General features: G+C 38.8%; 1 protein-coding gene across 4 annotated transcripts in view; it reads right to left on the bottom strand.

Annotated features, from left to right (window-relative positions):
- Positions 1–14,964, bottom strand: part of MAPK14 (mitogen-activated protein kinase 14) — an 84,416-nt gene that overhangs the window by 47,033 nt on the left and 22,419 nt on the right. For all 4 annotated transcript variants that reach the window (XM_019667466.1, XM_019667465.1, XM_019667468.1 and 1 more), the window contains exons 2-3: positions 12,923–13,052; positions 5,605–5,663 (exon numbers count right to left, since the gene is read on the bottom strand). In XM_019667466.1, coding sequence (XP_019523011.1) covers positions 5,605–5,663; positions 12,923–13,052 — 189 coding nt within the window. The remainder of the gene's footprint in view (positions 1–5,604; positions 5,664–12,922; positions 13,053–14,964) is intronic.

Genomic DNA, 14,964 nt, shown 5'->3' with positions numbered 1-14,964 from the left:
AGCTGCCAACAGGTGGCAGGATGGCTCAGCTAAAAACAAAACAAAACAAAACAAAACAAAACAAAATGGCAAAAATCCCTTCAATGGCAGATAAAGTCCCACATAATTCAGCACCCTGGCCCCCAGTTCTCTCTCACTTCATCATCTGCTTCTCTCCCCCCACTCTCCGCAGCTTCATGCTGGCCCTACCTCAGCCACACGGGCCCCCGGCTGCAATCCCACACAGCATGGTCTTCCCCTCAGGACTTTCGCACTGGCTGTTCCTTCTGATGAATGCTCTTCCCCCCAGACATCCAGGAGTCTAATTCTTCTAGTCCTTCAAATTTCCGCCCAAAATTGACCTTCTCAGTGAGGCATGTCCTGACCACCCCATTTAAAATTGCATCCCGCTCCCCCGCCCCGCCCTTGCACTTCTAGTTTCCCTTCCCTGCTCTACCTTATTTTTGTCTGGAGCATTATTGCCGGCTATCATATTATTGAATTCTTTTTTATATATTCATTGCTTATTGCTATTGATCTGTACAATGTTCAAGGAGGACGGGGTTCTTCTTTGTTCCCTATGGGATCTAAAGTACCTAGAACAGTGTTTGGTAGATAGTACGCACGCAATGGCTACTGAATTGAATTGAATGACTCAGGACACCTTAAACAGCATTACTACTACGTAAGACCAGGCAAGAACACACTTTATTGAAATCCTCATGCCAAAGATCTGACCGGGTAAGCAGACCAGACTGTACTAATGTAAGGGGTAAAAACACCATTCGGCAGCCAGGCAGGCAGCTTAGCTAGCTTATTTCACAACACACCATTCTCATTTGAAGCAAAGATCACTGAAAGGTGCCCTCTATGTTACCTGCATCAAGCAAATCAGACTTGATATTCTACCAGACAGTCCACATTACAAGGTCAAAACAAAAAAGCTCGTCCAGAGAATGCACTGGCCATGCTATCAGACAATGAGATCATCAACCAGTGATGAACAAGATGACACAAGGTTCTTCGTTCATTCAGCTGCTCCATCACCAGCCATTTTTTGTTGAGCACTGAGGATGCAACAGTGGAAAAGACAGATACAGAATTTGGATGAGAGGAGGGATGTGTAAACATATACTCAGAGCATGTTCAGAGCTATAAGGGAACATGGAGGTGCTGGAGAACATGGGACAGGGCCCCAGCCCAGACTTAGGAAGGAATTAATTAGGGGAAGATTTCCTGTAGGAATCAAACTATAAGCTACACTTGAAGCTTCTTTATCTTTTTATACATCAGCTAATCTGAGCAAAAGGGGGCATTTTATTGATCACCTGAGACAAAAACTGAATGGTATTTTCTTAAAGGATGTATAATATACGCGTATTTAGATTTCAAATGTGAATCAGAAAAGGCATCTACACAACAAGCTTCACCAACTCTCGACCCTCATTTCAGCAGACCTCTCTGATAAGGAAATACATTGCAAACAAAACCGTTAACACAGTTAACTCATTTGTCTTTCTCCCAGGCTGCCTCTCTTCCTGTATTACCTATCTTGAGCACTCAGCCTATTTTCAAAGAATAAAAGTACTGTATTTACCTAGTAAGAAGGGTTAGCAGACTTTCAAATAATAATCATAGCTCTAGATCAAGAAAAATGTGATCAGAAATAGATTAAGAGGCAAAAGAACTGAGATGCATGGAATTTTGTGTGTGGTATTATGAAATTCAATTCATCTCTCAACTTCGGTTTCCTCATCTGAAAATTTCTAAGTACTAAAGACTCAACAAAGAAAAAAACAAACTCCCCACTCTAACAGAGCTTACAAGCCAAAGGGGAAGACAGAGAAATACAAATATAGGATGATAAAATGTGCTGAGAACAAAGTAGGGTAAGAGGTAGATGCTGACAGCTGCGGTGTTGCGGGAACAAGAGATTCTGATGAAAAGATCTTTGAAGGAAATGAAGGAGCCAGGCATGTGGATATGTGCAGAGAATGTTCCAGGCCAACGTCAGAAACCAGTGCAGTGCAGACGTCCTACTGGGAATACGAATGTCTGTATTTGAGGGAGAACAAAGAGGCCAGAGTGGTTGGAATGGAGAGAGTAAGTGGAAAGAGTGTTAGGCGAGGTCAGAGAGTGCATAGAGGTAAATCATGCAGGATCTTTCAGAGCTGACCACACTATTTTCCTTGATCATCTAAATTGTTCTCTCCCATTAAGAATCTCAACTCTGTCATCAGGGATCATGTTTATGTTATTTATTGTTATATTCCCCAGAGACTAGTACTGTGCCTAGCATAGGGTGGGTTTTCAAATATTTATTTACTGAAATCAGTTAAAATGTAAATCTAGAGACTCCCTTTACCTATTCAGTATATTCAACAGCTTTTATATTAATATAAAAGGAGAAACATAATTAGTTCAACAATCATTTTTTGTAAGCGGAGGGTTAAGCTAGGTGATTATCTGTCCACTGGCTTTCCCTAAAGCGATGGCTGCTGACTGACTACCGCTGCTGAAGGTCTCTGCTAGATCCTAGCAGAACCCAAAACCCCACTTCCATCTTGCTCTTTAAAGAACTAGGCAGAGTGAGAGAGATAAGTTTCTCAGGTGTAAGAAACCTGGGATGGGAAGTTGCAAAATAAGGGGAAAAGTGACAGAAAACAGTATGGAGGGACTATTTTCCACTTCACCCACGACAATTCAGTTTTCCTGAAATTTGAGGAAATAGCTTGCAGTAAGATTCCAAAGCTTCTTCATTGCCTATTAAGCTTGATGAGAGACCCACTGTAGTTGAGAAAAGGCGACATTGTAGCAGCAGGATAGTTGCAGCTAGCTCTAGGGTTAGGTTCTAATGCTGGTTAAACATTTTTTTGGATTTCTACTGGTAACTAAATATCTGCAACATGCACATATAGGCACCTCTTGCCAAAAATTACCATCAAGGAGCCAACAGAAATGCCCAAATAATTTCCAATCATTCAAAATACCTAGATATATTTTTATAAAAATGTTGCCAATTGCACACCACATCCTATGGCAGCCAAGAGCAACTCGGTATACTCATCTTTTAACCCCACATTTTCCCACCACCATCTCAGGTTCAGTAACTGTACATTGTTCCTAGTGATCAAAACTCGTTACTTAGTATTGTTCCTTTATCAAAAATATAGTCTTACAAATGAAGTATGCAGGATGCCTATCAACCAAGAAATTAAAAATTCAATACAAATTTGAACTGCATGATAAATGAAAAGTGCTCGCTGAACTATAAAGACAAAGATACTCGTAACACATGATTAAAAGGCAACTGTAAATATTAAAAGTCATTAGAGAATTTGTTACTTGGCACAGGAAATTCATGTTCAAAATGATTGCCTGCTCTACACCTAGCAGCCTGCAGAGCCACTCTAGCCTTCAGTATGTTTGATTTGTCCAGAACCGTGGGTTTTTGTGAGTTTGCTTATTTTGTTTTAATGTGAATTTGAATATTTTTAGGAAGTACAGGTGTTCTGTTTTACCACTCCCAGTTGTGTTAACGCTGAGCCTTACTTATGTTATGTGTATGGCCCTAAAGGTATAATAAATTTGCAAACCCTGCAATTGTAATGAAAATGCTTGCTGTCTTATGCAAATTTTGATGACTTTGGAAAACACCGAAATAACCATAATATTGGACAAGCACTAATGTTTTTCAGTGATACAAACATAAAAAGTAAACAAGGAAACATTTTCCTAAAGGCAACCTTACCTTCATCATTTTATTTTTGGAGATTCTCTGGGATTGAAAACACTTCAGAAGTCAATCACCCCAATTTACATCATTTTACAGGGAAGCTAACTGGGGCCTTGGGAGCCAAAGCGACTTGTCCAAGGTCATACAGTCATTAATAACTTACAGAGGTGTTTTGAATTTATTTTTCCTAATAAGATTTTGATTTCGTCAAGGGCAAAGACTAGTGTTTCTGATTATTCTGAGCCTGTCCCAACACTCCACTCAGTAAGTATTCAACAAGTAGTACTGAGATTTGTTTTCAAGAGATGAACTCAGTTCTTGTTTATAAATAATCAGAAACCAGCTTACACAATGTTGTATGTCAATTATATCTCAATAAAGCCGGAAATATGGCTAAGTAGAAAGAACTGTTTCTTGCTTAGGAGCCATAGTATTTGTTGAATGAATTAAAAAATAAATAAATGTAACCTTAATTCAGTGGGTATGCTTGAAGTCACTGGGCTTTCAAATGGATAAAGGAGCCAACAGCACTACAATGCAGAAAACCTATCCATTCAAATAGACACTAGCCTTAGATAAGGTCTTCACACAGAAAAAATAGGTTCATAATCCACTTCCAATGCCCGATGAAGCCAAAATACAGCATTTGCCCAGGTCAGCAAATTTCGTTGTTAAATACATCCATCCACATTGTACCTAAATTTGGGGATATAGCCCTGAGACCTGATTCAAATGTCTTCCAAAGTAATTCACAAATACACTACTTCAGCATTCCTTCCACCTTTAGGCAGAATATCAAAAACCACCGGTCTTAGAGCCGTGAAAATACACTGCACGCTATTATAACAACAATACATTGTTATATGTTTGTCCAAACCCATAGAATGTACAACACCAAGAGTGAACCCTAAGGTAAACTATATAGGACTTTGGGTGATTATGATGCGTCAAGGTAGGTTCATCCTTGGTAAAAAAAATGTACCATTCTGGGAAGGAGGTGTGCCAGTTCAGACAATGAGAAGGCTGCAGTAGGGAGCCTGTACCTGTACAAAGACACCTGGGGACTCTATCTTGCACTCACACGTGTGTAAACTGGGCATGCATGCCTCACTGGGTAACTGTGCCAATGGCGACAGGGCCAGTGGATAAATGCTCCCCATCTGAGGTGCATTCTGCACAGCTTCCTGGAAGATCCTGGCAGTTTTCAGCCCGGCTGCCCACAATGGTGGCCAACTTTGTAACATGTTCTTAAACAGGATATGTTATATGCTCCCGTTTCATTTTCCCTAGCCCCTCACTACTGGTTCCTGAGAATCTCGGCTCTGCTTTCCGGGGGGGGGGGCCAGGCTAAAATAATAGAGATGGTCACAAAACTGGAAGAATTCGCACTATTCATCAGCTTTTTCAACATGTGAGGCCCGCCCCTTGTCCCAGCGCAGAAGTCCAATGCTTCAAGGATCAGCATGTAGTTCTAGTACCATTTCCTACACAAGTGGGATAAGAGGGAAGGAAGAACCTACATGGAACCAGGGCTCCATTACATTTCTTGGTGTAGGTGTAATAATGGAAAGGTGTCCCTTTAGACGCTAGGACAGGGAATCTGAGAACAAAAATCATAGTCCAAACTCTCTACACTCTTCTCAACTGAACTCTTGCAAGGACTGACCGCTACCTCTCCAATTAGAGCACAATGTGCCCAAAGTGATGAAAATTTACACTCACCACCCATAACACATATTTCCTGTATCTGTCCCACCCCTCAGAAGCACTGATGATAGAAATGAAGAACCTCTGCTGGTCTGTAGACTGCTAAGTGGTTCCGGAATAGAAATGGGCTGCTAATCTTTACCCCTCTGGGTGATGAAGGCAAACGCAGAAGATTTACTCACACATCATTGAACTCCTCCAAAGACCTTGCAGGTGTAAAAACATCCAACAGACCAATCACCTATAGGAAAACATAAAAATTAAACAGTAAATAAATACCGATCTTACTACAGTGCCCATCAGGTCTTAATCATTTTACTAGGAACTAATTCCAAATCCCGCTATCTCAGTTCAATAATATCAGAAAATCATATACATACTAATAACTATAACTTATTTTCTACCCAAATTATGCTTTTATTTTTACTTGTTAACATCACATCTTATAAAAACCTATTTTACTATTAAAAATCTCCAACTCCTTAGAATTTGGTCACATACAGCCATCAGTTTATCGGGAAGAAAAAAGATTCAGGGCTCCTGGCTTACATATGCACTAAGTCTGTGATCAACAAACAGAAATAAGTCGCACTTCTACAGCTGCTATTATAGGATCAGTTTTCATTTTTAAATGTATTATCATTCCATGAAAATTTTCTTTGTTACTATATAGTCTTCAAAACTGACATTTTTAAAGCCCCCAAATATTCTCTCAGTATATTCTTGGTATTATTCTTGTAATATTCTTAATATTAGGATAGTTTTCTTCATCATTACCAGGTATTTAGATAAGTATTTAAAAATTTTTTTAAAAGCTATTTTTACACAAGGATAAAGCTAAGAATTACTTAGTATTCAGTAATCTGTGATCTTTGAGCAGTTTTTCTGGTCATGAATTTATACTAATTAATCCACATATTATATTACCCCCATCCCATTCCTCCTAAACCCAGACCACTCATTTCTACAGAGTTAGGCATGGAGAACGAAAACAAGAAGAATTCATCTGTGATACGCAGAGCCAGATTTAAGGGTATCTGGAAATGAAACCAACAAAAGCTAAGTGGCTTTTATGAAAACCCACCCAGAACTGCTCTAACCAAGTCCAACAGCTCTAACAGTACAATATACCAATGCTCAAAACACTATCATGAAAAAGCAGTTCTAATTAGAATATTAATCCACACATCCAAATTCCAGACTTTTAAAAGCAATTTCAAATATATAGCCTGAACCCAAAAGGAAAACAAACCAAAACAAACAACAACAACAACAAAAGGCCCTGGAATTCAAGAATAGCTTTTCAAGTCTTCGCATCTTATTCCAAAGGGAAGGTACCCATCAGATCCTTACCCTGATAACTGTATACAAAAAAACTAAAATTACCTATAATTGTACTACCCATTATAACTATCGCTAACATTTTGATATATTTCCTTTGATTTTTCTGATTACATAAATTAAATTGGGGTTATACTATGCATATAATTGTATATCCCACCTTGCCACTTAACATATGACTGTTCTCATGTCCTTAAATTTTTTTTAATAATATGCTCTATTATTTGTATATATGCACCATAATTTAACCAACTTCTCATCTTTGGACATTTAAGGAACACTGCAAGTGTGTGCATATATATTTTTTGCACACCTTGTATTTTCTTCCAGAATAAATTTCAAGATACACAATTATAGGATCAAAGGACATGGATATATTTAAGTATCTTAATCTTATCAAACTGTCCTCCATAAAGATGAGGCCAACTTACATTCCCACCAACAGTATATCTCAGACTGTATAACAGCGCTAAATAGGGCTTTAAATTTAAGTCAAATTATTTCCGTGTTCCTTCTCCATCTAAACCACAATTATTTTCCTAGAGTTTGACCCCCTCCTGCCTTGAGACCTCTCTATCTAGTCTTTTGATTACGCTCTCCTATACCCACTTGTCTTTTAGGTAGCTGAGATCTAGAAGCCAATTTTATTCACCTGTTCCAATATTTTCTAATCACTGATTCTAGTTATCTGAGATGCCCCATCTCCTCAATACAAGAAGCGTTTAAAACAATTTACATTATTTTTCATTATTTCAATTGTGATTGTGAAAAATGATTCTTAGATCAAAATAAAATTAAACCATTAGAGGTAAGATTTATACAGGATTATTTACGCAATAGTTATCTCAAAGACAGTAAAACAAAACAAGTCCACAATATTTTCAAATAAAAGCCTCAATTTCAATTTGAACACACAACAGGCATTTTGGAATCAAACAGCTGTAAGTTTTAACCCCACAATCAGTCTCTAAGAATTCTTGGATCCATGAGCTTATGTTTTTTTCAGTTCCAATAAACTCAGCACTTGGAATAGTGCCTGGCATACAGCAGTTAAATATTTGTTAAATAAATGAAATAAAGGTATCTTCTCAGCCTCATTTTCCTCATATGAAAGAAATAGAAATATTATTGCTTATTTTCACAGATTGTGGGAAAGATTAGGGGTGATCACATCCTCAGAGTTTTATAAAGAATCACAAACGACAAATCACAGAAACTAACTATTTGAAGCAGCTACTTCCTGTAACAAAATTTGAGATATAAAACTAAACTAAATGATTAAATGATTTAACAAGTATGGCTGCGGGCCAGCCGAGTGTCGCGTTGGTTAAGAGTTGGCTTGGGACGCCAGCTTTGAGCAGCAGGGCCCCGGTTCAGATCCCACATGAGGGCCAATGGCACTGTGCCTTCTACAGCTAAGATGCTGAACAACAGCTCAACCTGGAGCTGGGCTGCCGTGAGTCGCCCTCAACGGTGTAGGCTGCAGCCCCTGTGGCAGTGGGTTGCCATGGGCTACCGTGTGTGGCCAGCAGCCACAGTGAGCGGCCGTCCAGAAGCCGGCGACTGATCTGCCTCGCCTGGGAAAAGCGCAATGATGGTGCCAACTTGGGCCAGTGAAGCAACGTCCTCCACAACTAGACTGAAGAACAAAAGGACAGCAACTTGTCTTTTCCCCTTCCCCCAATTCCCCAGCACTGTTCCCATCTCCAAATTCCCCAATTAAAAAAATAAAATAAAATAAATTAAAAGTATGGCTGCAAAAAGCACAGTTAACTAATGTGGAAAAAGTAGGGCAAGGCATATTAGTAAATACATTATTAAATTTTAATTTCCTTAAATGAGACACATTTTATGAGATTAAAACTACCCATGTTACATTGAAGTATTTTTAATTTTTGTGGGCTTTTACAAAATGTTCTTTCTCTACTGATCGTATTTATGGAGTAATTAAATCATAAGAAAAATACCGTAAAAACCAAGTTTCCCAGCAATTAAAATAGATCTGGGGAACATTTTAGGAATATTCCATCATCTATTCATTTCTCATTTCTTAAATGGAAATTTCCTTTTAATTCAAGTCACATTTCTGCCCATTTTCTTACTCTTTCTGCCATTATATGACACCTATAAGCCTAGAAATAGCCCAGGAATCACATTTTTAGAAAAGACATTTACAACAGAAATAATCAGCAAATATCTCTGATGATCTACAATGGTCCAAAAGCTACCAGACAGAAGTAATACTTTTATTAAATTAGCACACACTCAAAAAACAAATACTTTAACTCAGTAATCAAAGACAATATTTAATGCATTTAACACAAAACAAAAAACAAAAAAACCACAAGCACACCAAAACCACCACTTGGTCTACCCTGGAATGTTAAATTTAAGGCTCAAGGATAAAATTTATGAAGGATTCCTTTAATCATGTTTTAATTCCAAATGTACAGATCTCCAGGTCCTTTCCTGGAGTACCTACCCACACAGCAAAAGGGTGCAGCTGGCAGGCTGCCTCCCTGTAATCTGTCCTTAGAGCAGGTGTTAATGAGATCAAGGGTGCAAGTTCCATCAGGAATGGGCCAGTTAACTGATCAGAGAATAACTCTTTAAGAGTCACAGAAGACATCCTCTAGCTCCTGTCACCCATCTGATAAGCACATATCTGTTATTCATTGTCACTAATAAAAGAAATAACTTAAGGGCCGTCCGAGTGGCATGTTGGTTAAGAGCTGGCTTGGGACACCAGCTCTGAGCAGCAGGGCCCCGGTTCAGATCCCACATGAGGACCAGTGACACTGCCCTCTACAGCTAAGATGGTGAACAACAGCTTGACGTGGAGCTGGGCTGCCGTGAGTCGCTGGCGATGGCGTAGGCTGCAGCCCCTGCTGCAGTGGGCTGCCATGAGCTACAGTGTGTGGCCGGCAGTCAGCGTGAGCGGCTGGCAGTCAGTGTGAGCTGCCAAGAGTCCCCGTGAGCAGCCGTCCAGAAGCCGGCGACCCATCTGCCTCACCTAGGAAGAGCGCAATGATAATACCAACATGGGCCAGTGAAGTGACGTCCTCCACAACTAGGCTGAAGAACTAAAGGACAGCAACTTGTCTGTTCCCCTTCCCCTGATTCCCCAGCGCTGTTCCCCTACCTCAATTCCCCAGTAAAATCTTTAAAAAAAAAAAAAAAGAAATAACTTAAGATAAACTATGGATGGTGGGTCAGAGGCATTTTTGTGTAGAAGATTACACATGTATTCTGGCACCTAAAAATTGTTTTGATACCAATATTTATTTAACATTTTCAAGAGTTTTAAGCTGCTGCTACTGCTGTTGTCTTTGCAGGCCTGGTGGCTAGCTGAAAATTGGACAGCGGCTGAAAAAGTCATTAAATAAATAAATAAATAAATAAATAAATAAATAAATAAATAAATAAATACTGAGGAAGAGGAGAATAAAGGAGAGGAATTCTTTTTAAAATCTTGATTAAGCTGACCTGAAAGTCCAGGTTCTTTACTAGGTCAAATGACTTTTACATTTTAGGCACCTAACAATTGTTTGTAGACAAGGCTAAAATTCAGGTTTTTTTCTACATTGAGTCAATGTGTTTTGGCCTCTTCCCATTCCCCCTTCAAACATTTGCCAACACAATAGAGAACTGTAAAACATTCAGTCAAGTGCCTTCTTTTGTCCAACAAATCACCAGTACTTAAGTATAGGTGACCCTCTGTCCTGATACTGCTAAAACCTAAATATTTTAATACAAAAAGGATGGGCTGCTATTAATCTAGCTGCTTGTAAAACAATTTATATAAACTAAAACCCCGTTTTTCTAATACTGTCAGCCCTCTTTTAAAAAGGAGTCTTGTAACCTTTCCTAAATTGAAAAATTGTATCCATCACTGTGGCCTCCTCATTTCTACAAATACAAGAATGGCCTGAAAGTAACCAGCTCCATATAGGACACATTTCAAAGTATCTCATTACAGAAAATTAAAGCATAAAAAACTAAATAAGGTTGCTGCCCATGATCACTAGAAAAGCCAAGGCATGGATTCAGATAACCCAAAATGACTTTTGCCCTAAATGTTGGCTTAATTTATCTATAAAGAAAAGCAAAACAATAAAGTATAGCGCTGGTAATCTTCTAAACCAGAAATTCTTAAAGTAGTGTGGGCAACATCTGAGGGATCGCGGGGCCTCCTGGAAGTGCCTTGGGGTTCTATAAATGTTTGGCTTGTGTTCCATTTTCAAAGTATTCTTTATATTTGAAAAGCTACGACAATGTCTCTGTCACATTTATTCATGAAAAACAGCATACACTCAACTGTGCTCAAAACCAAACGTAACCGTATCAGGTAAGCAGCCAGTCCACCCTGATTTTATGCAGACCTTGGAATAATCCTTCTCTTGCCAGCTTTTTCCACATATCTCAACTTCTTGTAAACATGTCACTGATTAGAAAGGTTGCAGCTCTGCACTGAGCTTTTTAAAAACTCAGTTTTGCACATGGATGCTCATATTAAATGACACCTTAGGAATAGAGTTTACATGTAGAAAACAGGATTTTCTCAATAGCATGGAGTTAAAATAAAAAATGAAAATAAATAAGAAACTGCAGCTGTGATTACAAGGGCATCCATAATCCAATTCCAAATTTAAGTCTCAATGCTCTCAATTTAGAGGGAAATTATACTTTGTGAAACAAATGCATATTAATAAAGTATTGCGTATCTGTGATTTTTCTTACTATGGACAATAAAAAAAAAAGTTCAATTAAAACAGAAAAAATTGGAATAGCCAAGTACTAAATTTAGATTTTGAGTTTTTTCTACACAGTAACGATCAATAAGATCAAATGACTAAAATCTCTATGGCCAGTGTTTCTACGATGCTACAAATTTCACAGTTCCTTTCATATATAGCAATCACAGAAATTCTTTTTAACTTGATTTGGAAATTCAGGCAAGTAAGTGTCCTCAGTCAACTGTTTTTTCACTTTCAGTTAATATTCCAATTGCATCCATTTATTTACCATATTAGAACTTTTAAGCACTCCTTTGAAGGATGGCAATGTTCTTAAATTTCCAAATTGATAGAAAATAAAAAGTTACATTTAACTTAAACAATGTCTTTGTCACATTTATTAAAATATCCAAATCTGGAACAGCTGGTTTTGAAGATTAAAAGGAAAAATTATAATATTAATTTATATATAATTTATATAAAGTCATAGCTATCTGTGATAGAACCTTCAGTGAGTCTAAGCACTCTTCCTCAAACTTCTCCACTGAAATAACCCATAACACAAAAATAGCTACGGACTCCCATATTCTGAGAAGGAAGGTTTCAGGAAACCAAGTAAAGAATACAAAATTTCTTAAAAAAAATTTTTTTTTTTAAATTTTATTAGGAAATTGGGGGAGGAAAAGTGTTGGGGAATCGGGGAAGGGGAACAGACAAGTTACTGTCCTTTTGTTCTTCAGTCTAGTTGTGGAGGACGTCACTTCACTGGCCCATGTTGGTATTATTATCATTGCAGTCTTCCCAGGTGAGACAGATGGGTCGCTGGCCATTGGACAGCCGCTCACAGTGGCTCACAGCAGCTCACACCGGCTGCCAGCCGCTCACGCTGGCTGTCAGCCACTCACAGTAGCTCACGGCAGCCCACTGCAGCAGGGGCTGCAGCCCAGCTCCAGGTCAAGCTGTTGTTCACTATCTTAGCTGTAGAGGGTGCAGCGTCACGGGCCCTCATGTGGGATCCAAACCAGGGCCCTGCTGCTCAGAGCTGGCGTCCCAAGCCAACTTTTAACCAATGCGCCACTTAGCTGGTCCGAAAATTTCTTTGTAATATTTCCTCTTAAAAATGTTTGTGAATTTTGTTATACCTCATAATATATTCTTTTTTATTAAAAAAATTTAATAAAATTTTTCTGCTTTCTCTCTAAAAATCTTTGAGTAAAACTAACTCCAGGAAGATGTACCAATTTCTCCCAAGGCTTTGAGTAGCTACCTGACATAACACAGTGTCTACTAACACCCCAGTACAAGAAGCATGACCCAAAGTTTGATGTACTCTGATATATTTCTATCTGCAATAATTAAAACACAATTTTTTCCCCAGTCTACTCAAGAGCAGAATTTATTCTTCCTTGAATGAATAACTTACATTTTCATGTTTCATATGTTTAAGTAACCGCAGTTCTCTGTAGGTCCTTTTGGCATGAATAATGGACTGAAATGGTCTGGATAGCTTCTTCACTGCCACACGTAACCCAGTTTTTGTGTCAAAAGCAGCACTAAAAAAAAACAAACCACATTAAAAAAATCATTAAATGTGCTCTACATACTTCAAAGTTAGTATTTACAAACCTATTTCGTTTCCAAAATCAAATAGGTCTATAACAAAATACAAAAAAAGTATGAAGATAAAAACTAAAATGACCTATAATCCTATCATCCAAAGAAATCTCCCATTATTATTTTTGGTGTTTCCTTCTCGTCATCATTCTAAATCAGGGGTCAGCAAACTTTTCTGTGAACGGCCAGACAGCAGATACTTTAGACTCTGTAAGGCTTAGGGTTTCTGTCACAACTATTCAACTCTGTAGTTGTGGCTGAAAAGCAGCCAGATGATACATTTAAAAATGGATGTGGCTAGTGTTCCAATAACACCAAACAGGCAGTCACCTGACATAGATGAGCCAACAGATACACAAAGTGCTAGACTCTGCCTTCCTGTCAGCTCTGCCTAAGCCTCACTGTTCCTCTGCCACTATGTGCTGCCAGATCAGAGTAGAGGCCTTGGAAACCATCATGTTTTCAGGATGAGCTGACACAAAAATTTCTTGAGCACCTACAAAGTATTTGCCACTTTTTAGAAGCTGAAATACAGTAGGGAACAAGTAAACAAATCCCTGCCCCCAGAGGGGGCGAGCAGAATAATGAAATAATTTCAAATAGTGATGAACGACTACATCAGGGGTCGGCAAACTGCGGTTCGCAAGTCACATGTGGCTCTTTGGGTACGTACATGTGGCTCTGAAGTAAAATTAAGAATGAAAATAAAACTATCATAGTTTCACTTATAAAATTTTTAAAGGGTATTATTCACATAATGGTGATTTCATTTGTTTTATAGGTCTCGCAAAACTTGGAGGGACAGGATTGGTTCTTCCATCTCAAAAATTTGCCGACCACTGGACTACATAAAACAGGATAACGGGATAGAGTTAAGAAAACCAATGGGATTACGCTACTTTAGCTAGGATGTCTGAGGAAGGACACCTGAGCTGAGACTATGATGCTGAGAAAATAGCAACCACGTAAAGAAATGACAAAAATGAGCTTTGAGCAAAAGAAAAAAGAATAACATTTATTGAGTCTTTATTGCATACCAGGAACTGTTCTAAGCCCTTTACATTAATTTTAAAAATTAACTTTTTGAATCCCCAACATCCTTATGAAGTATTATTATCCCTCTCCCTTTTACAAAAGAGGAAACTGAAGCACAGAGAGGTTAAATAACTTGCCCACTGTCACAAAACTAGGCGGGGCAGAGCAGGAAGTCCGGATCCAGAGCTTGCGCTATTAACCACTTTGCTATGCTGCCTCTAAGAAGAGCAGGTGCAAACAAATGGAAAAAGAAACTGAAGTAGAAAAAATACGACATGTTGAGTGAGAGAAAGATAGCCTGTGTGGGTGGAGCACAGGGAGCAAGCGGACTAGAAGAGAACCAGGTCAGAGATGTAGGCAGAGGTTGGATCACGTAGGACATCACTGGCAACAAGCAATGTGTGTTTTAGTTGTTTTTAGAGACTGGGCTTATTCCATCATGGCTCGTCCTCTAATTTATCTCTAATGGGTATCCCAGACTTTCAGATCACCTATCATCCCAAAACTCTCTCCCATATGAATCTGTACTTACCCCAGCAGTTCTCTACCTTCACTCCCAAATCCTTGCACTATGTCCTGCTCTTCAACTCCCAATTTATGATAAACTCCTGTAAATCTTCAATCCCTTTCCTACCTACCCTCCGTCGCCTTGCTTTAACTGAAACTAAGCTGTACCTTGTAGACAGTACTTCTCTCATAGCCCAGCCATTCTCTCCCATCCTGGGGACCTCACGGCTAGCAAGTGGGTGGGGTAGGGGTCCTCCTCTCCAAGCATTACCACTTCCAGACCATAACTCTCCCTTTGTTTTGTTTTTT

This window comes from Hipposideros armiger, unplaced genomic scaffold (assembly GCF_001890085.2).
Source record: "Hipposideros armiger isolate ML-2016 unplaced genomic scaffold, ASM189008v1 scaffold_497, whole genome shotgun sequence".
NCBI classification, from domain to species: domain Eukaryota; kingdom Metazoa; phylum Chordata; class Mammalia; order Chiroptera; family Hipposideridae; genus Hipposideros; species Hipposideros armiger.
Note: the sequence above shows the minus strand (reverse complement) of the source record. Positions and strands in the feature narration are given on the sequence as shown.